This window comes from Eucalyptus grandis, chromosome 10 (assembly GCF_016545825.1).
Source record: "Eucalyptus grandis isolate ANBG69807.140 chromosome 10, ASM1654582v1, whole genome shotgun sequence".
Taxonomy (NCBI): Eukaryota; Viridiplantae; Streptophyta; class Magnoliopsida; order Myrtales; family Myrtaceae; genus Eucalyptus; species Eucalyptus grandis.
The window spans coordinates 4620198-4643082 of record NC_052621.1 but is presented as its reverse complement, the minus strand read 5'-3'; the positions used below and the strand labels follow the sequence as shown (position 1 = coordinate 4643082).

Genomic DNA, 22885 nt, shown 5'->3' with positions numbered 1-22885 from the left:
CTTATGCAATCCTTCTTTTCGATAAGCACAAGCTTTACAATAATAATATGCAAGGAGAAACAAGGTAATTCATGAATAATTTCAAAACCATGGTCTATAGAACAAGTACATGTACACATATTATACTTTATCTTCATCTAAAATAAGAAGGTTATCTATTGAATAACCATTGACTTCACTCCAAAGTTAGGGCAAGCTTCTCATAGATATATCTCGAACTCACCATATTTGCAATGTCATTCATACCCATTTGTGAACGTTGCAAACTTGAAAGAGAGAGAGAGAGAGAGAGAGAGAGAGATTAAACTTCGAATAAGACAGGAGAAAGAAGGAGACAAGATTTTCACCCAAAAAAAAAAAAAAAGAAAAAAGAAAGAGACAAGATGTATGGTTGGGAAGTGGGGATGTGGTTTTCTTGCATACTTGCATGAAGTGGTTGCAAAAGAAGACCTTCCTTTTGTGATTAGGATATGAAGAACGGACGAGCAGAGCAGGAAGGCAAAATCCCAATAACTAATGACATGCATTGTCTTCTTTATTCATATTATATGCAGTGGATTCATCATGAACCAGTAGAGTACGCATGAATCTTGGTGCTGACAGAGAGAAAATCTGGGTGGTGGGTGCGAGCGCCTGCCTCTCCTTCGATCCTTTTCATTAATGAAGTGGTTGTGAAATTATTTACTTCTTGTTGCAGATTGAGAGTTTCTGTTTCTTTACTTTATTTATATAAAAAGTATATGCAGACGATCTTCTACCGACATGCATTAAAAAGTTGGAGGCCATCGATTTTAATAATGGACGTCTTTAGATTGATATGAAAATTTATTTTATTCAATCAACAGTTTCCGTAGATTGAGAGTGATGTGAAAAATAATTATATACAGATACTGTCATCCATGAGCATTGCTATAACATAGCTCATTCGATTGAAATTTTTTCTCGACGTTTCTGGACGCATCGAACTCACGGACAAAGCGGTTAGTTCAAGATTTAACAGGGCACCGAAATGATTTAATCGAACGTCGATTTAAGTCGTAGGCGATCGTGGGCAGCATCTTGCTTTTCCCTGGCATCATCTAGTGGTGATAATTAGGAGGGAAAATGACAGAATCACCAGGGGTTTGCGTTTTTCCTAATTACTGGGTTCTTCCTTAAATTAGACGGTGCCCTATTTTATTTTATTTTATGTTTAATTTTTGTTTCACTGAGACTTTTTGGCATTTCTGTACTTTTTGATCATTACAATCGAACTCAAATAAATAAATAGATAAAAATTGTTTAAATTGGCACTGTCCATCACTGTCGGCGTGCCTTCACTCACCCCACACCAATCAGAGAATTAGGAAGCAAAGGCGACTTCTCTCTAGACGAATGGGACACGTCCTCTTAGATTAGGTCTCAATTTTAGTATAATCTATCAAGGGGTAATGCTGCTTCCATCACTACTTTACAAGCAAGGAAGGTATGGAGAGAGAGAGAGAGAGAGAGAGAGAGAGAGACCAAAACCAACATTTCATATGTTCTAATAAGCAACCATTTCCATGCTGGTTAAACGAAGCCCCTCTTGAGATTGTAACTTCGGATAGGCAAAATTCTTTTCACTACAGGGATTAGTGTACAACAAAGAATTACAAATGACAAATTCTGACTCTTGCTTGCTTCCCAACAGTTTTGGTAAATGCTGGTTTTCAAATTTCTTTGCCCTAACCCTACAGACTGCACCCTCAATCAATTATGAAATAACACAACACTGTATAAGTCCACCCCCGCCTCTAGCATTTGCAGAATAACGAAGCCCGAAACCTTGCACGCCGTCCTCGTTTTAAAAGTCGAAAGCAAACTCATCCCATGGTGGTACTTCAAGACCGACTGAATCGTGATCTTGCATCCCATCCATGTCAAAGTCCAGAAACGAACTGAGATCTTGATTACCACCAAGCCCAAGATTCACAAGATCGATGGGCTCGTCCACATCATTAGTCGAGTCTCCTCGTGCACTGTTACCCACCTTCGGTTGACCAACCGATGCATTAGTCGCGTGACTAGAGGTATTTGCCAATGCTGGAAATCCATTCCCAGGCCTTACTCTTGAAGTCGGATGGTCACTGGCCTTCGGCTTCGGTTTCACTTTGTTTTTGCATTCGACCCCAGGGCTTTGGATTGATTGTTGACCAGCCACTGCAGATAGAGTAGTAACATTTGTGTTTTTCTGCCTCTCACCTCTCTTACCCTTTGTTTCGCCAAGCATGGAGCTGTCGATCGATGTTACTTTTGAGGAAGCACACCCCATGACATCATCAATTAGCATTTCCTTCTTCTTCCCAAGAGAGTCATACCTTTCAAAAGTGCTAGAGACAGCACCTGCGGCAGGACATATAGAAGGTTAGAAGATTCTTTACTGGTTTAACCCAATTGGTTCACAGGAATTTTTATCCTGAGGGGACTTTTATCAGGTGACAATCAAAAACGACAACTGATTCCAAGTCAATCATGTAATGACAGGCTAGCATGATCAAAATTTACCTGATCCCCTAGCTTCTGCCTGAGGATTTGGAACATCGATACACGTATTACTTGCCGTTCCTGAGCCAACGCATTCAACAGATTTTGCATCATTACTGCTAGACAGCGGTGCAAAGAGGATTTCCTGCAGTCCAGGCTCACAAAAGCAACTAATGCCCGTATCTTCATACTTTTTATATCTCACAAGTGTTCGCTTGATAAAAGCCAACGCAACCTGCTTTGAAACCTTGCGGACAGAAGCTTTTGAAGTACTGCTGCCCCGACATGCCTGTATAGGAAATTGACATGACAAGAACTCTTTACCAATCAGCTAAGTGCTTAAATTGTCTCTGGTTCATCCACATCAATATAACATTTGCTGCTACTTTTGCATCGCAGGAACATACAAAAAACTAGTCTTTGATTTGATTCATCACAATATCATGTATTTGACAATATGGTAGGACCACCATAAGACTCAATGAGTTATTTATCTCAAATAGGAACCAGTTACCATCAAGAAGTACAAAATTGTACTGATACTGGATGTTTATATTCTGGAAAAATTGCCAAATACCAATGTGTAACCCTAAGCAATTTTAGGAGATGAACCATCTGACCAGTAAAGACGACTGAGGGACAGCATCACGCAATCAACAAGCTTAAGTAAAACCCATTTGTCACACTGGAGTAAGCTCAGAATTCACAAGACGCAACATCTAGTAGGAAATCAATTATAACCACAATTGGCCACCTCTGGTAGTGGATGGAGAAAGGCATACATTTTTTCGACTTCCTGTTAGAACCTAGATGAAGTTCTGTCGCGGCAAGCATGGGACAAAAGATTTTCTAGTACTAAAAAGCATAGGGAGGCTTCTGAATAATAAAAACCACATCAACAAGAATACCCAATTTCAAAACATTAGCCTTCTGTATCCAAATTGACAAATTTTCCTACTTCTGTCTTTTGCTCATTGAATGAGGAAAATGACAGAGAAACTACATTTGTGGGGACTAAACAAAGCACAATCTCAGAAGAAAGAGATGCTAGAACCGGATATTCAGTGTTTATGTTCAATCAAGTGCAAAATATATTGAGTTTTAGGACATACAGCATAAGACATTAAATACTTAAGAAAAAATTACAGTGCCACTTTTTGAATATGGTACTGATATAAACTCTAAGTTCCAAAACTTACACTGACCTATGACAGCCCCATTAAATCAGAAACAAGTAATTCTGTTGTTACTTCCTAGAACAACTGATATGCGGAAAAAAAAAAACACAAACAAACAAACAAACAAACTAGAGAACTTGTCAAAAGTAAACAAAAGCGCATCACAACAGACAGCCAACCCACAACCACAGATATTAGAACTAAAAAATAAAATAAAAAGAGATAAGAGATGAAGAATCAGGAAGCCTAATCCTTCGGTTGGTGGCAAAGCATTCAGCACAAAATAATGCTCATTCTTGAAAGACAGATTGGCGACGTCAAATGCATATTCAAAGAACCAGAACGTGACAATATGAGGTGAGGTCTAGGAGTCGCATCCCTTTGACTTCATCACTTGATATAAATTGGATCACCTCTGCTAGCTAAGTGGCCAGCATATAAAGAGAACCACGGAGGCAGGGGTTCAACCCTGCCCCCTGGGGGCGAGGAGGGAAAATGATTCTTTTCAAGGCCATTTGGGCCATTTCTTAGATAAACAAAAGATATCACTACTAGGAACCACTGGTGTTTTGACGTCACATACTGGTGTGCAAAAATCCATAATAAGAAAACAGCACAAAAAATCACAGTGATCTGCATTGAAAATGTGAATCTATTACTGTCTACTTTATCGTGTCCGATATTTCGCTTTCGAAAACCAACACATGGTTCCTTTTCATTACAGATGGAAAATACAAATGATTTTTGTGGGCAAATAAATTCCAAAACCAATAATCCATCGATTCTAAATAATGACTTTCGAACAGATAAACAATTACCATTCTTTTCCTGTAGGCCATCTCAACAAGTCGTTGCATAGCAATCTCTTCTAGTTCAGCTTTCCTGCATATTAAATCCAACTATTTAAGCAAAACAAGAAGCAAGAGAAAAATATCAGACAAATACCCGACGAGGCATTAATATTACCATCTTTTCGCATCCTCTCCGCTCATTACAGCTTTATCCACTTTCTCCAAGTTCGCCCTTTTTCTCACAATCTAACATTCAGTCAAAAATCAGAGATCAATGATAGGAGGATTTTGCTAAAAAAGGATTGAACGTTAATCAATCAGATTCCATTCTTTTCACCCAAGAAAGAGACACCTTCCTTTCAATTCCTCACTTTACAGTCCAACAAATTCAAGAAGACTAGGGAGATATCAACCTGTTGGCATAGCCCTTCCCTCAGTTCTGCAATATCTTGATTAATCACCTCCACATCATCTGCTAGATCAGGCTGCATACGGTAAACCAAGTTTGAAACAATAAGAGGGGGAAGTCTTCACATATAAGCGGTAAGAAGAGGATTTCCAGAGTATGGGTAACATGTGGAAAAGAGTCCAGTGGATCCTCTCTGTTAAATAAGGAACCTACCAATATTTCTGGATGTATGTCAATACTCCTTAGCTCAAGCAGAAGTCTGTCATCGAGAGACATCGATTGATATTGACCATCATGGTAAGGAAAGGCAGAGACATTCAATTCCTTCTTTGGCAGCTGTCCCATATCATCTGAACATATTTCACTGACAATGGCTGCATCAGAATGGGAGTATTCATCATCTCCAAATGAATGCTCATTGCTGTAAACAGAAGTCGACATGCTTGAATTTCTAACTGTGCTAGAAGCAGCACTTTTATCAGCAGAAAATCTATCCAGAACGTTAACTTTCAGATTCCATAAATCCACAGTTGACTCAACTTCAGATTCCATCCTATCCTTGTCTCTGGACTCTATGTCTATCTGGTTACATGAACCACAATGAGAATCATCGCTCACGCTCTGAAGAGACAAATTTTTGCCTTCGTTGTGATGGTAGAGTTCTTCGCTTTCATCCTCAATTAGAGCAGAAAGTATTCTCTGATACAATGGAGTAACCTTGTCCAAACTCCCAATGTCAAATCTGCCAGATAATATAGCATTCTGAGATGCTTCCTCGTCCAAATGGTTCCCTTCTCGTCCACCAGGACGATCAGAATCTTCTTTGTGAATGACTGCGCCCTGAGAAAAGAACCAATAAATTCTTGTAAAATGAAATATCTATTCTGAGAATTTTATATAAAAAAGTACATCAAGTTTGCAACAATATTTTTTGTAAGTCACCGATAGACTGAAAGAAATACAAATAAATAAATAAAATATGGCCTCATAGACAAGTTCTCTTACCAAAGTATCATGATTGATAACGAATGACAAACTCTCATTAAGCTCCTCAATGCGATTGAGCTGATCCAAGTAAGAAACAAGCAAAATGAAAGTTTCAGTATCCAGTGATTAGGATATCGAGAAACTAATCTTCTTTCAGAACTAATACCTGTTGCTTTAAGTAGGACTCATCTTCAGGACTCACAAAAGCAAATACATGTTTCATTTTCTTCCAAAGTGTACTAACAAATGCTGTATCTGTACAAACAGTAAGGGATTTCTATGGTCATGCTTTCACAAGGGGGAAAAAGAACCAAAATTGGGGAAAAAACAAATTTAACAAGAGGATCTGAGTCAAAGTGCATACTGAAAGCATTTCGAGCAGAATGCACAGCAGCAAGTAAAGTTTCAAAATCATCATCCATTTCACCTGCAAAAGGATATCAAAGTAGTAGAATGTCAAAGTTTGGCAACTTCCTCATGGCTAAAACATAAGCTTGGCAACCTTTCTATTCACTTTGCTTATGGTAAGGTTCCAAAGGCCTCAACAATTGAAGCTTAGAGCTTAGAGAAATCAAATTTATGACAAATGTCAAGTAAAAAAGTTAAATGTTACGTCAAAACCAAGACACTGCAGCACTAGAAAATCAGATTCACTGAATAGAGAGTTACTTATATGATGCACCCAAGAAATCAAACTCTTCAAAATATGCCGTGTTTTTATACAAATAAGCTTCTCCCATCCACAGAGAACCAAGTAAAAGTACTACAATATGTGCACCAACAGGAAATTATGGGATCGCAAATATTAGGCCCATGTGCACCGTATGCCCTACCAACAATGAGGATTATACTGTCTACTGTATCACTTCATATCATCATCACTATTCTCAAATGTCATAGAACTTAGAGCTATTCTAGCCAATAATACCCAGTGAGAGAAGCTGAAATATAAGAATACTGAACAAAAGGTTTGGGCTTCTACTGTACCAGAAATATCAGAAGAGCCAGCATTTAGCACCAGCCCAACCCGAGCCACAGCCTTCTTATCTTTCAACTTCTTTGTGGAAGGTCGGCCTGTTTTACTGGATGAACAATAGATAGCAAAAATCGTTCAACAGAGAATATATAAATAATGCAAGTGCACTGTGCACAATTTTGGAACAAAAAATTCAAAGACCTTTTGTTTCTATCTGAACTGAGCCTCAGACATTGAGGTGGTTTAACTGCTATTAAGTCCTCCATCCTCTCCCGTGGAGAAACGCTTGACTTTGTCAAAGACAAACCTCTTCCGCTCCTCCCTTGTTTTCTCACTCCTCCCATTTCGCAAAGTACTTTACCCTTCTTCACAGGCAAAACATTATCCCCAGCACTATGAGATGCAGAAACTTCACCACCATCCATTCCTTTTTCTTTCAGTCCGTTTTCCCAAGCTTCTGATTCTTCACTGTCAGGCATACCAAATGGCGATGAAATCTCAGGTTCCTTCTTGATCTTCATGTTGCCATTACCAGATATGCGTCCAATCAAAGATCCACTGTTTCCAATTACAGAATTTCTACGGTTGGGCTCTGGTGTCGCAAAGCCTTGTGCTAGATTCTGCATCTTGTCAGCAGGATTCACAACAGGAGAAACTAGGTTTGCCCTTCGAAGGCGTGATTTTTTATGTGGTCTCTGCCCAACCCACTGTGCCATTGGTTGCGAAGTTGCACCGGGAGAGAGAGTATGCTTTTTATCATTTGTGATGCCAGTTGCCATAATTTTATTTGGCTTTGGAGGTGGTTCCCAATCTTCAATAGCTCCAGGGGAAGTATGAATGCTAGGAGATGAATCAAGCACCATAAGTGAACCCGTTCGTTGTGCTCGGGAGGCCTTTCCTTTAATCAATGAACTAGAACCGCTAGCCAAATCACCCTCCTCGAAGTTTGACCTGAAAGAGGTACTGCGGTTATTGGCAATCAAGAGCCTCATCAACCTGACTAAGTATATAGAGGACAGAAAAAATGCACACCTTGTTATGAAGGAAATGCATAAAGCAGAGTCTTAATTCTTGTTAGATATGAACATGTAAGGCAGCTATATACAAGGAACAAGGTATTTTGAGAATATGTAGGGACATACTTGTTTCCCTTCAGTAAAACCCTCTGCTCAAACAAATCAGTACCATCCCTTGGTGAAGGGGCTATCTCCAGCTCATTCTTCAGAACTGCACAGGCATTTGAACCAGGAGACTCAACCCGGCTGACCAACTTGTTTGTTCCACCCGCACCATTAGAAGTTTTTGACCTGTAGTAGCAAGAAAATTGAGAGAGAGAGAGAGAGAGAGAGAGAGAGAGAGTTTGAGTAGAGAAGCACAAATGAAGTGACTCGGGTAACAAGTATACATATACGCAGGAAATTTTCCTCAGCTACCAATCATCTAACGCAAGATTTTTCTCAAACACTTCACAGTTGTTAAGCTGAATGGCAAATTATGCAATCTGAAGAGGCTCTAATGGCTTTCTTGACGATCCTTTTCTCTAGTGACCACCTTTCCTATGCATTTGTGTTCGATTAGCCCTAGCCTCGTGAACCATTTTCAAGAATAGATTTTAAAAAGCGAGCAACTAATTAATTTTATTACCATTCAAATGTTATTTGGGTGAACATCACAAGCCACGTATATACGACAGCTATCAATTACACTGGTCAAAGGGCAGCTATCAATTAAGGAAAACTTCTATTAGGAAGGTATCTCAAAATCTTGTCAGCTTGCATTCTAAAATCGATGGTTCCTTAGCAGCAGCTAATTGAATGCCGCCTAGGAAGCAGACTCTAATAATGGGTAGAGACACCGACATTGTACACAGTAAGATTTGTCAGCCATTTGGAAAAAGAAAAAACCAACTCTGATAAGACAAAGATATTCTTCCAACAAAGAAACAAATCAACCGTATCATCTATTACCCATCCCAGCAGCTCACTTAAATTATTTTCGTGATAACCGGCAGAGAAGTTCTGCATATGGGAAATGCGAATATAAGAGACTTTCAAGTGATTAATACAGTTGAGTCGAAGGAGTGAGACGAAAAAAATGAAAGAATATCTGATCTCTAACCAGATCAAAATGTCTCTGTCCAAAAAAGAAAAAAACAGAGAGAGAGAGAGAGAGAGAGAGATCAAAATGTCCACAGTCAACTAGAAAAAAGAGCTGACTCTACAGCTCAATCAGACATAAATTACCCAACAGTCTTCTAAGTGCAGATATTCACATCAACATGATGGACATATAAGATTACCTGAAAGCGTGACCATCACCAGATCGCAACTTGGAATCAGAAGGCAGTTTAGACTGCATAACTTGCTTTGGATCTACATCACCATGTAGAGTTCTGTTGCCTACAGCACTTACAGATCGCTTCCTCTTAATTTTCCTCTCCCAACTGTCGCCTGCAGCAGCCACCCGGCGGATCTTTTCTTCACTTCGAACTAAAAGACCATTACCAACCTTTTCTTCATTTCTTTCCATAAGCGCCGGCTGCCTTGAGGCAGAAATGGACTTGGTTTCAGCCTAACAACATGAAGTGTGAAACAAAATTAGTGAGTACGGAAAATTTTGAGCTGATCTCTCAGAAGTAGCTACTGCATCATAAACAGATCCTTAAATAACAACTATCGTGAGTGGTGCCAAAAAATACAAGAGTAGTTCACGAGACAAGGCAATTATGATGAGGACTCATATCACAGAAATCTATCAAAAACAGTGCAAGTCGGCGTATAAATATTTCATCAGTGGGGGCAATTCATGTTAAGGACTAGCGTGTGTTAGTATGCATTTCACTACATGACAGCATTGCAAATTTTAAACCTTATATAACACAGTTTGTATCAAGCTTCAGTCGAACAATTTTACATAGCATCGACAACAGGCTGTAATTAACTTCATGCTTTTCTTTGGACCTTTTTTTGTGAATTCACTGGTCAAATGGCTTCAGCAATTATATGCAATCTTCAGGTTTTCCAACAATTTAGTGAACTGAAATCTCTAAAATAACAATGTTTGAACCAGCGGATACAAGAAAACTCAATTTATCTACACCTAAGAAGTGCATAAGTACCTGGGCGATACAGATTCTAACCAGGAAATCTTACAGGTTGTCCCTTCAAAGGGGGGGGGAAAACTAGAAAATGTACCTCACACAGAAATACATCCAAGGAATGCCAAATAAATTAAGCATCAGATGAAAGCATGACTGAAAATCTCCTTAGGAGCAAATCTAAAACCAAGCAAATCTTGGAGAACATAAATCCAAAGAACGGGATAAAAATTTCCAAAAGAACTGAATAATCACAGACCAGAAATGGAAACAAGCCTCAGATACAAACCCGCGAATCTGCCACTGAAGTACGGACACGCTTAACCAATCCACCATTTTTCGGCCTCTGCTCCAGCCTTGCATTGACCATGTCACGAGGGTTTCCACGAGGTTGACTTTTCACCTTTTCCAGGTCAACCCCAGACCTCTCAATGGATGAGATATCAGTCCTTTGTCGCTTCTTTGAGCTCAGGTTTTCCCTGTACTTGTCCAGCTTAGAGATGGACTCCCGGAACATCTTTGCTCTGTCCCTGATAAAGAGATATCAAATATTCAATATACAGATATTAATTCAGATGATGAGAACCAATGAACCTAGATTTGATTCTCAATATAAATAGATAATACATTCTAGAAACCTGGAGTAAAGCATTAAAAGAAACAGATTTCAAAAATCTTTATCCAACCATCATAGGGTAATAAACAGACATCCTCACAAATATTCAGTTAATATCACAAACATCTTCAGAGTGCTTCAACCCAAACTGCCACAAAATCATGCTGAACACATGCTGAGCACATCTACAACATACCTTTGGCTCAAATTCATAGGCTATTTGCAAGGATTGCTAGGACTCATGGACGGCTACACTACATTCCCTGCCGCCAAAGTATGCACTGAAGTAAATAATGACCCATTTTCCCACCAGTTACCAAATCGCCCCGTTCCAGAAACCGTACGAGCTATTCATTTAAATAGAGTTCCCACTACACGGAATAACCCGAATGACAAGTAGGGAAATAAACAAGATCTCTGCAAGACGGGCAAGAACCATTACTTTGCCTTTCTCGAGGCATCTTCAATTATCTCCTTGGTTGCCATGACAGCAGAAGGCTTAGGCTGGTTCACTCCAAATGAATGCCCCTCTGATGTACTGCCAACAGGGAAAGCAAGGGCCCTCCTGAGCTCTCCTGGTCGTAAATGTTTCTGATTGCCTAAAGTAATTGGCTCCAGTGACAAACATTGGGGCAAGGGAGGTACTTCCAGTGTAGACGCATTACTGCCCTTGCCAGAGTTATTGCCAGGACCTAGCATAGTGCGCTTGCTGCCCGTCAAACAGCTGCTTAAGTCGTCACATCATAGTACATATCCTTGCTGAATTCAGATTCTATTGAGTCCCTTAATTCCCTGGCATTTCCAGATCCTCAAAAAGCTGTTAAGATAATCATACACCACTTGTACATCAGAAAAATAGAAAACCACTTGTACACGAAAAATGACCAAACTTATCAGCGCTGCCCCAGTTTTAGACGAGAAAGCTAGGATAAGGCTATAATATGCCTCCAGGAGGACAGGGCGAAGAACAGGAAGGTAGAGTCCACCAATGCTCCTCAGAGCAATTAGCTTGGTTTTTAATTTTCGACTGAGAATAACTGGCCTTGCCCAGCCCATGAACAATTTCCCACTTTAGGTAAAAGGTGAGGTTCTTTCCTTTTTCGTAACAAGGATGCTAGGGGCATCAACTTTTTCTGTTCAGTCACCATCTTTGATTACCAACCCACAAAATTCGTCAAATTAATCGAAACCCCAGCAGATTTATAATCTTCTCAAGATCAGAAAAGGCCGGTCATTCTTTTAAAAAAAAAAAAAAAATCGCAGTGCCCAGAAATGCCCGCAAGTTCCCATCGGAGCAAGGAAACCAGATGCTCACGGACTCTACCCACACGCAAACACAGCACCACGCAACAGGAAGCCACCAACGACCGATGACGGCCCGTCCGCAGGTGATCGACCTCAGCCAAATCCCCCCCACTCCAACAACGACAAAGCCCGAGCCGATCGCGGGAACGAGCTCGCCTCATTCGCGAAGCCTCCGCCGAAAACATCGAATCGAACCGGAAATTGCTAAATTTGTCCGAACTCCACCCCAATTACCCGAATTCCGCTCGACCGACGGGAAGAAAGAAACAAAGACCCACGAAGGAGAATCGAACGAGCTCCTTCCCCAGACGGAAAAGTCGCAAGCTTGGGAATGTTGCTTAAACCCTAGGCGGCGAAGGGAGGAGGTGGGGGGGAAGAGAGAAAATGCTTAGGTTTCGCGGCGGAGAATGGCGGGAAATACCTGACGGAAGACGAGAGGAGCCGGGCGCGGCCGGAGGAGGGGCGGAGATCGGCGGGGCGGCGATCGAGCGCCGTCGCGGGGCGCGGCGGCCGGGGAATCGGGTTTTCCGGGGGGTGGGGGTCGGGCTCGGCGGAGTAGGCGTCACCGATCGGAGGCTCTTTTTGACCGCTGCCTCCCTTTCGTGGGGAAAAGGTGCTGCGGCGTTGACACGGAACAAGCAGACATCGCCCGCCGTATTTTGCTCCGGCTAAAAATAAATAAATTAATTAAGAGATAGAGAGAGAGAGAGAGATGGGCAAAAGCAGACAGAGGGACTTCTTTAGTACTCGGCTGAGAATAGGGGAAATTCTAAATAAAAACTTAAAATGCCAATCATTTTTCTTAAATATGGGTCTAAAAATAAAAGCTTGAAGCGATCATATCAATTTCAAAAGACAGCTTGAAGTAATTATGGTTGTTTCAAATGAGGGCCTAACATCGACGTCGACATAAAATTTTTGACCAATCAAGAGTTTTTTTGTGCAAACACAATTTAAATTTAAATTCCATTATATTAAAAATTAAACAAGATTAAAGAAAAAGGGAAAACACAGGTGAGAGGGCTCCCTTTCGTCTGTAGCCACCATCCCATCTTCGATGGAGCAACGGCAATTAAGGGTATGCAAAAGAATCGAGAATCGCCTAAACTGCTCGGAACTTGATTGAATCGAAACAAAAATCGACAGTTCCCCTTGAGGCCGGTCCAATTCCCGGTTCCAATTTAGTGAAAGTAGTGAGTACTAATCCAATTCTCGATTCTAGGCGTGGAACCGCTCACCCTCAAACCAATGTGTGTGTATACATGTATATTTAAAAAAAGAAATTCAATTTCAATTACTAAATTATTTTTGTAGTTTTTCAACCAAATATATGTGTAGTTATTGGACATTATTGACTAACTTTGTCTCTTGAGCATTTAATAGGATTAATCCCCTGTCTTTTTTATTCTAATAATCCATTTATTTGCTTTCATAAGCAAATGTAAAGGAATGAGAAAACCAATTAAAGATATCTATAAGGGTTAATACCTCATTTTAAGATTATAATCAAGTCTCTACTTAGCTATTTCCATGATTAAATTAGGTTGACGTTGAAAAAAAATGAATCAAGCCATTAATTTCTATGGTTATTAAGACTTTTAACCTGAAATATAATTTTCCATATGTTTCCGGCATTGGGAAACTTTAAAAGGACCACACCATATGACTTTCAAAAAAATTAAGTTTTTAGCTAATGAGTATTATTTATTCGTTTTGTCTTATAATAATCAATGGCTCGTAATTCAACCCAAATATAAGGCCGAATAAGCTTTATAGAGATTGTGGACCACTTCTATGATCCACTCGGGAACTAGACTAGACTGGATCCTAGGTGGGTCCATGAAACCAATGAACGGGTCTCGTTTCTAATTTTTCGAAACTAGTCATTAGTGGGCGGTTTCCAATTCCAAGGTGGGAACCACCCATCCAGACCATCTCTAGATCAAATGGGAGAGGGCAATGACCCTCTCCAAACGAGGGTCGCTAAGCCCTACCCAATGCCCCCAAACCTAGGGGGTGAGGGCCGGCAATCCTCCCCTACATAGGGTCAAGGGTGGGCAACCCTCGCCCACATTTGGGAGAGGGTCACCACCTTCTCTCGTCTCTAGCAAGGGTCGGCCCTCCCCTTTGGTCAGCAGGGGTGGCCGACCCTTGCTCGAGCACCATGGTCACCACCCTATCGGTGACGAGGTGGTGTTTTCCTTTTTAAAAATTTTAAGTTTTAGTATTTTTATGAAAAAATAGACAACATAAAGAGAAAAGGAAATTTTTTAAATATTTTTAAAAAAATGAAATTATCTTTTATAGCTGGCGAGTTCAAGCCCTTATTTGAGGTTAATATGGTTATTCCATATCATTATTTAAAATAATGTTTACTTCAAATCCTTATTTGAGGAAATGAGGACACTTCGATCTCTTATTTGAAATTATATCTACTTCGGTTCTTTTTAGAATTTTCCCATTGAGAATATTTATTATTGACAAAAATAAATCCACCACGAAAAACAAATATTGTGCATTGAAGGCCACTAACTATATATATATATATATATATATATATTTTTAGCGAGAGTCTAAAAGACATGTTTTACGTAAATTAAAAGAGAAAATCTCATATCTAGGATTTATGTCGCTGCGCTCCTAAGTCGCTTCAAATTCTCCATTTCCTGACTCGTTTTTTTTAATAATTCCGGAGCGTGGGGTGTACAACTCGGACTGCCGAAGGCCTAGGGCAACACCTTGTAAGCACCAAGAATCGAATAAGTCCATAAGTCCCAGGTCCTTGGCCCCCATCCTATCCTATAATACACGGTTGGTGGAGCCAAATTGTAGACCTCCATCATAGCCCTGAGGTCGGTGGTTCAAGTCCCATCGTCGCCACATTTCCATGATGGCTTCGACTTTGGCAACTATCGACGAGTCATTAATTATGGCCATCGTTTGCCTTTTAGGATGAAATCATTCACCATTCTATCACCATCAATTATATCAATCCTTTTATCATTAATTAGGTTACTTTAGCCTGGATAGATAATGGGAATCGAACCCGCATCTTCTGCTTAGCAAGGCGAAATTTTCCCATTCGACTCGATCGCATTGTTTTATTTTTTTTGTTGTTTTTCAAAAAAAAAAATTACCATCTTCATGATCTAACGGGAGTTGAACTTAAGAGAACTTACATTTAGGCCATGTTTGGTACCTAGCCAAATGATGTCTAATTCTATTTTTTATTCCTTAAAAAAAAAGAACAAAAATCCATTAAGTAATTTTCTTTTCCTTAGGAACAAATCTAGAACAGAATTAAGAAGTAAAAAAAAAAACAATACTTATTTGTTCCCGAGAACAACTCCATAATCAAGCCTTTTCTTTCATTTTTTTTTCTCTATTTTCTTTTCTTCTTCTTCTTCTTCTTCATCTAGCTAGTCGTGGATTATTGCCGATAGTTGGTGACTAACCAAACGAGGGTCAATAGCCTTGCCTAAGCCTCGCTAGTGGCCTCATCGAAGCCTCATTGATGGTTGGACGAGGCTTGATCTCTCCAAATCTGGCGAGGCTAGTCTTGCCCAACTGTCAACGAGGCTTAACCTCACCCAATCACCAGCAAGGGCGAGCCTAGTGAGGCTCAACTGCAAATGAATGAGACTTGACCTCGCCAAATGACGGTGAGGCTCGACCACCGGCTAAAGGAATAAGAAGAAGATAAAAAGGAAAAAAAGAGAAAAATGTAACAAAATTATTAAAAATTAAAAGAAATTATAAGTTGCAAAAAGAATTTGAGTTGTACCAAAAACATTTTTATTGTAGGAATAGAATTTTATTTAGTTATCAAATGTCTTCAAATGCTTATAAAGTCGTCTAGGAAGATAATAAAAAAATCATTTTTGAGCAAAGTGATGACAAAATGGTTACCAAACTCACCCTTAATGATATAATTTTTTTACAGAACCAATCTCCTTCAACCCCAATCAATCGGGCGGGTTTAATTTCTAGCTTCTTTGTAAAACCTTGTGGAGGAAAGAAAAGGCAAATCTTTAGCTTCTCCCCTCAAACACCAGGACACAATTCATACTCTGGCGAGGAGCATTGGCAACTTTAAATTGCTCACGCATATAGAGAGAGAAGCACTAATTATGCTCCACATGTACCATCCTCAAATTGATCCTATGATCAAGGCTTTAGGATTCAATTCAATTGCTCGCAAAGTAGGCCATCGAGTGGACGTCCATTTGCCTATGGGACCCCGCATGCCTCACTCATTCAGAAAGAAAAACTCATCTACCTCACTTGGTTTCATTCCCGAGAGACTTGACTTTCAATTCGCTTTTCATCAATGTTTTCGAACTCACACCCGTCAAGCCGGTCTCGACTCCAATTCTCAAGTCAACGGGGATCAACTAGTTGAACCACATTTTCGATGAAGTTGGAAGCTTTTTACGAAGAAATTTGTAATGCCTCGTATGCCAATCAGTATCGGCACCAATCACTAGGATTCGCCCCAGTGGCCACTCTTCCAACATGGAAGGAGGAGGTGAGGGGTTCAAATCCCCACATTCTCAGGGAGATGGGATGGGGACGCGTGAGTTTCAGGAGTAGGTTTCGACTCCCACGCTCTGCAAGAGGCAGGGCAAAAGTCTGAAAGTGAGTGTAGTATAGAAATAGAATAGGACTGACCAAAAAAAAAAAAATCAGTATCAACACCAAAAGGAGCGTTTTGCTCCGGCGGATGAGGCGTTCTTCGTGTGCCAGAGCTCAGGTGGTCCTCCATCGCATTGTTGAGGAACAACCATATTCCAGAGAAAAAGTACAGAACTTCCTAAAACAAGTGGCATAGAAAAAATAAACCCAGAGTGAAAAGGAGGGACCTTCACTATCAGCATTCTTGTGTTCATTTTTTTGATAATCAAGGCTTTGCAATCGTCATCGTTGTCCAAGGGCTGCATTTGCCTTCGAGAACATGATTGAAAACGAGCGACCACCTTTAATGAGCATACATTGTGTGAAGACGAAGGAAACTTGTAGAGAGCCCGACGTACTGAGAAGATGGTTTCGGCATCAGTGTGTTTTTAACTGGCATAAGTTATTTGGAAACATGACGCCACTCGATGGTCTACGAGCCTTAGCTGGGTTTGCTGTTTCTGCTATTACAGATGTGTACTGACAATGGTAATTTGGTTGAAATCTGGGTGGTTTATCGAGCATCTCCGTTTGAGCTAGATGATAATTCAGGAATTTTGATCTCCCAGGTCAGATTAGATCTGAGGATTCAGATGACTTGCTCTCTGCTAAGGCCTGTTCAGTGGGATTCCCGGGCAGTTTTCTTTTCCATATTTTGATCTTTTCGGTCAGCTATGTGGTGGAAGCTGACGTTATTTGACTCGGTAGTTGTGATGCAATGCTTGTGTTCATTCTGTCGCCTCATTTTAGTACCAAACAATAGTAACAGAGAGGAAAATTCCTTCTGTCGAAGCTGCTTCTGCTGCAGTAGGGAAATTTTGCGTGGTCAGATGGTTTTTATCGGCATAACTTCTCTTGTTATGAAGAGGTGATATGACTCGTGCATCTTCTGTTATCGCCCTGCCTTCGCTTGCACTTTCAAACTCCGCTTCTATCTAAATCATTATGTGCACAGTGAACAGTCATCTTCTTTCAATGATCACTTGATCAATAGTAACCGATAACGTGTACAGTGCCATTGGATTTCCTATGTGTTTATGGACTCGTACCGGAGTAAAATGCTCTCAAACTTCAGAATATGGAACGAGCATAGTTAATTGCATCCAGCCAGTACTTACAAGAAGGGGCAAATCTGCTGTCTAATAACGGAAAGATATTAGGAAATTTTCCTCAGCTACCAATCATCTAACGCTAGATTGTTTCTCAAACACTTCACAGTTGTTAAGCTGAATGGCAAATTATGCAATCTGAAGAGGCTCTAATGGCTTTCTTGACGATCCTTTTCTCTAGTGACCACCTTTCCTATGCATTTGTGTTCGATTAGCCCTAGCCTCGTGAACCATTTTCAAGAATAGATTTTAAAAAGCGAGCAACTAATTAATTTTATTACCATTCAAATGTTATTTGGGTGAACATCACAAGCCACGTATATACGACAGCTATCAATTACACTGGTCAAAGGGCAGCTATCAATTAAGGAAAACTTCTATTAGGAAGGTATCTCAAAATCTCGTCAGCTTGCATTCTAAAATCGATGGTTCCTTAGCAGCAGCTAATTGAATGGCGCCTAGGGAGCAGACTCTAATAATGGGTAGAGACACCGACATTGTACACAGTAAGATTTGTCAGCCATTTGGAAAAAGAAAAAACCAACTCTGATAAGACAAAGATATTCTTCCAACAAAGAAACAAATCAACCGTATCATCTATTACCCATCCCAGCAGCTCACTTAAATTATTTTCGCGATAACCGGTAGAGAAGTTCTGCATATGGGAAATGCGAATATAAGAGACTTTCGAGTGATTAATACAGTTGAGTCGAAGGAGTGAGACGAAAAAAATGAAAGAATATCTTATCTTTAACCAGATCAAAATGTCTCTGTCCAAAAAAGAAAAAAAAGAGAGAGAGAGAGAGAGAGAGAGAGAGATCAAAATGTCCACAGTCAACTAGAAAAAAGAGCTGACTCTACAGCTCAATCAGACATAAATTACCCAACAGTCTTCTAAGTGCAGATATTCACATCAACATGATGGACATATAAGATTACCTGAAAGCGTGACCATCACCAGATCGCAACTTGGAATCAGAAGGCAGTTTAGACTGCATAACTTGCTTTGGATCTACATCACCATGTAGAGTTCTGTTGCCTACAGCACTTACAGATCGCTTCCTCTTAATTTTCCTCTCCCAACTGTCACCTGCAGCAGCCATCCGGCGGATCTTTTCTTCACTTCGAACTAAAAGACCATTACCAACCTGGACCTTTTCTTCATTTCTTTCCATAAGCGCCGGCTGCCTTGAGGCAGAAATGGACTTGGTTTCAGCCTAACAACATGAAGTGTGAAACAAAATTAGTGAGTACGGAAAATATTGAGCTGATCTCTCAGAAGTAGCTACTGCATCATAAACAGATCCTTGAATAACAACTATCGTGAGTGGTGCCAAAAAATACAAGAGTAGTTCACGAGACAAGGCAATTATGATGAGGACTCATATCAAAGAAATCTACCAAAAACAGTGCAAGTCGGCGTATAAATATTTCATCAGTGGGGGCAATTCCTGTTAAGGACTAGCGTGTGTTAGTATGCATTTCACTACATGACAGCATTGCAAATTTTAAACCTTATATAACACAGTTTGTATCAAGCTTCAGTCGAGCAATTTTACATAGCATCGACAACAGGCTGTAATTAACTTCATGCTTTTCTTTGGACCTTTTTTTGTGAATTCACTGGTCAAATGGCTTCAGCAATTATATGCAATCTTCAGGTTTTCCAACAATTTAGTGAACTGAAATCTCTAAAATAACAATGTTTGAACCAGCGGATACAAGAAAACTCAATTTATCTACACCTAAGAAGTGCATAAGTACCTGGGCGATACAGATTCTAACCAGGAAATCTTACAGGTTGTCCCTTCAAAGTGGGGGAAAAACCAGAAAATGTACCTCACACAGAAATACATCCAAGGAACACCAAATAAATTAAGCATGAGATGAAAGCATGACTGAAAATCTCCTTAGGAGCAAATCTAAAACCAAGCAAATCTTGGAGAACATAAATCCAAAGAACAGGATAAAAATTTCCAAAAGAACTGAATAATCACAGACCAGAAATGGAAACAAGCCTCAGATACAAACCCGCATATCTGCCACTGAAGTACGGACACGCTTAACCAATCCACCATTTTTCGGCCTCTGCTCCAGCCTTGCATTGACCATGTCACGAGGGTTTCCACGAGGTTGACTTTTCACCTTTTCCAGGTCAACCCCAGACCTCTCAATGGATGAGATATCAGTCCTTTGTCGCTTCTTTGAGCCCAGGTTTTCCCTGTACTTGTCCAGCTTAGAGATGGACTCCGGAACATCTTTGCTCTGTCCCTGATAAAGAGATATCAAATATTCAATATACAGATATTAATTCAGATGATGAGAACCAACGAACCTAGATTTGATTCTCAATATAAATAGATAATACATTCTAGAAACCTGGAGTAAAGCATTAAAAGAAACAGATTTCAAAAATCTTTATCCAACCATCATAGGGTAATAAACAGACATCCTCACAAATATTCAGTTAATATCACAAACATCTTCAGAGTGCTTCAACCCAAACTGCCACAAAATCATGCTGAACACATGCTGAGCACATCTACAACATACCTTTGGCTCAAATTCATAGGCTATTTGCAAGGATTGCTAGGACTCATGGACGGCTACACTACATTCCCTGCCGCCAAAGTATGCACTGAAGTAAATAATGACCCATTTTCCCACCAGTTACCAAATCGCCCGTTCCAGAAACCGTACGAGCTATTCATTAAAATAGAGTTCCCACTACACGGAATAACCCGAATGACAAGTAGGGAAATAAACAAGATCTCTGCAAGACGGGCAAGAACCATTACTTTGCCTTTCTCGAGGCATCTTCAATTATCTCCTTGGTTGCCATGACAGCAGAAGGCTTAGGCTGGTTCACTCCAAATGAATGCCCCTCTGATGTACTGCCAACAGGGAAAGCAAGGGCCCTCCTGAGCTCTCCTGGTCGTAAATGTTTCTGATTGCCTAAAGTAATTGGCTCCAGTGACAAACATTGGGGCAAGGGAGGCACTTTCAGTGTAGACGCATTACTGCCCTTGCCAGAGTTATTGCCAGGACCTAGCATAGTGCGCTTGCTGCCCGTCAAACAGCTGCTTAAGTCGTCACATCATAGTACATATCCTTGCTGAATTCAGATTCTATTGAGTCCCTTAATTCCCTGGCGTTTCCAGATCCCCAAAAAGCTGTTAAGATAATCATACACCACTTGTACATCAGAAAAATAGAAAACCACTTGTACACGAAAAATGACCAAACTTATCAGCACTGCCCCAGTTTTAGACGAGAAAGCTAAGATAAGGCTATAATATGCCTCCAGGAGGACAGGGCGAAGAACAGGAAGGTAGAGTCCACCAATGCTCCTCAGGGCAATTAGCTTGGTTTTTAATTTTCGACCAAGAATAACTGGCCTTGCCCAGCCCATGAACAATTTCCCACTTTAGGTAAAAGGTGAGGTTCTTTCCTTTTTCGTAACAAGGAGGCTAGGGGCATCAACTTTTTCTGTTCAGTCACCATCTTTGATTACCAACCCACAAAATTCATCAAATTAATCGAAATCCCAGCAAACTTATAATCTTCTCAAGATCAGAAAAGGCCGGTCATTCTTTTAAAAAAAAAAAAAAATCGCAGTGCCCAGAAATGCCCGCAAGTTCCCATCGGAGCAAGGAAACCAGATGCTCACGGACTCTACCCACACGCAAACACAGCACCACGCAACAGGAAGCCACCAACGACCGATGACGGCCCGTCCGCAATTGATCGACCTCAGCCAAATCCCCCCCACTCCAACAACGACAAAGCCCGAGCCGATCGCGGGAACGAGCTCGCCTCATTCGCGAAGCCTCCGCCGAAAACATCGAATCGAACCGGAAATTGCTAAATTTGTCCGAACTCTACCCCAATTACCCGAATTCCGCTCGACCGACGGGAAGAAAGAAACAAAGACCCACGAAGGAGAATCGAACGAGCTCCTTCCCCAGACGGAAAAGCCGCAAGCTTGGGAATGTTGCTTAAACCCTAGGCGGCGAAGGGAGGAGGGGGGGAAGAGAGAAAAGAAAGAAAGAGAGAAAATGCTTAGGTTTCGCGGCGGAGAATGGCGGGAAATACCTGACGGAAGACGAGAGGAGCCGGGCGCGGCCGGAGGAGGGGCGGAGATCGAGCGCCGTCGCGGGGCGCTGCGGCCGGGCAATCGGGTTTTCCGGGGGCTCGTGCTCGGCGGAGTAGGCGTCACCGATCGGAGGCTCTTTTTGACCGCTGCCTCCTTTTCGTGGGGAAAAGGTACTGCGGCGTTGACACGGAACAAGCAGACATCGCCCGCCGTATTTTTCTCCGGCTAAAAATAAATAAATAAATAATTAATTAAGAGATAGAGATAGAGAGAGAGAGAGGGAGAGAGAGAGAGATGGGCAAAAGCAGTCAGAGGGACTTCTTTAGCACTCGGCTGAGAATAGGGGAAATTCTAAATAAAAACTTAAAATGCCAATCATTTTTCTTAAATATGAGTCTAAAATAGATATTATTTTAAATAAAAACTTCAAGTAATCATATCAATTTCAAAAAAATGGCAACATAAAATTCGGACCTATCAAGGGTATTTTATTTTTTTGGTGACCTAGGAACGTCGTACAGCCGGCGAATAAATTTGGGAGGACACGTAAGCGGGAGGACCCACCACCCCAGCGTCCCACTTAAAACCCCAAGCGATCATGAGGGATTCGAACTCCTCCCCTTCATGAGGGAGAAAAAGCCCAAACACCACCAAGACAGTAGTACCTATCAAGGGTATTTTTGTGCAAACACAATTTAAATTTAACTTCAATTATATTAAAACTTCAACAAGATTAAAAAAAAGAAGAAGGGAAAACACAGGCGAGAGGGCTCCCTTCCATTTGTAGCCACTGCCCAATCTTCGATGGAGCAACGGCAATTAAGGGTATGCAAAAGAGCCGAGAACCACCTGAACTGCTCAGAACTTGATTGAATCGGACCAAAATCGACAATTCCCTTTGGGGACAGTCTAATTCCTCGTTCCAATTTAGTGAAAGTAGTGAGTACTAGTCCAATTCGCAGTTTTAGGAGTGGAACCCAATGTGTGTGTACACATATATATTTAAAAAAAGAAATTCCATTTCGATTACTTAATTTTTTTTGTAGTTTTTCAACCAAATATATGTGTAGTTATTGGACATTATTGACTAATTTTGTCTCTTGAGTGTTTAATAGGATTAATCCCCTGTCTTTTTTATTCTA

The 22885-nt window shown here is 40.7% G+C and overlaps 1 protein-coding gene across 7 annotated transcripts; it reads right to left on the bottom strand.

Moving 5' to 3' along the window:
* Window positions 1-1521: 1521 nt before the first annotated feature.
* LOC104421300 lies at window positions 1522-21945 on the bottom strand. Of its 7 annotated transcripts, none has more exons than XM_010033210.3 (17): window positions 21743-21945; window positions 20446-20820; window positions 19679-19918; window positions 18796-18864; window positions 9146-9354; window positions 7989-8153; window positions 7048-7797; window positions 6858-6952; window positions 6235-6297; window positions 6037-6125; window positions 5889-5948; window positions 5097-5723; window positions 4888-4959; window positions 4650-4720; window positions 4502-4565; window positions 2527-2794; window positions 1522-2364 (listed from the first exon to the last, which is right to left on the bottom strand). In XM_010033210.3, exons 3-17 carry the CDS (start codon window positions 19757-19759, stop codon window positions 1826-1828), a joined length of 3222 nt encoding a protein of 1073 aa, XP_010031512.2. In that variant the 5' UTR covers window positions 19760-19918; window positions 20446-20820; window positions 21743-21945; the 3' UTR covers window positions 1522-1825. The 7 variants fall into 7 exon arrangements, with proteins under 7 accessions (XP_010031512.2, XP_039159385.1, XP_039159386.1 ...); XM_039303451.1 differs by having other exon boundaries at window positions 20446-20795; XM_039303452.1 differs by lacking the exon at window positions 20446-20820.
* Window positions 21946-22885: the final 940 nt, after the last annotated feature.

Bases quoted from the DNA above. Each gene is read 5' to 3' on its own strand.
- LOC104421300 (XM_039303449.1), bottom strand. From the start codon at position 11,258: ATGCTAGGTCCTGGCAATAACTCTGGCAAGGGCAGTAATGCGTCTACA. The intron at 8,154-9,145 runs GTAATCTTATAT...TTGCTACTACAG, and splicing joins GGTGATGGTCACGCTTTCAG to GTCAAAAACTTCTAATGGTG. The intron at 6,953-7,047 runs GTCTTTGAATTT...TTGTTCATCCAG, and splicing joins AGTTCAGATAGAAACAAAAG to TAAAACAGGCCGACCTTCCA.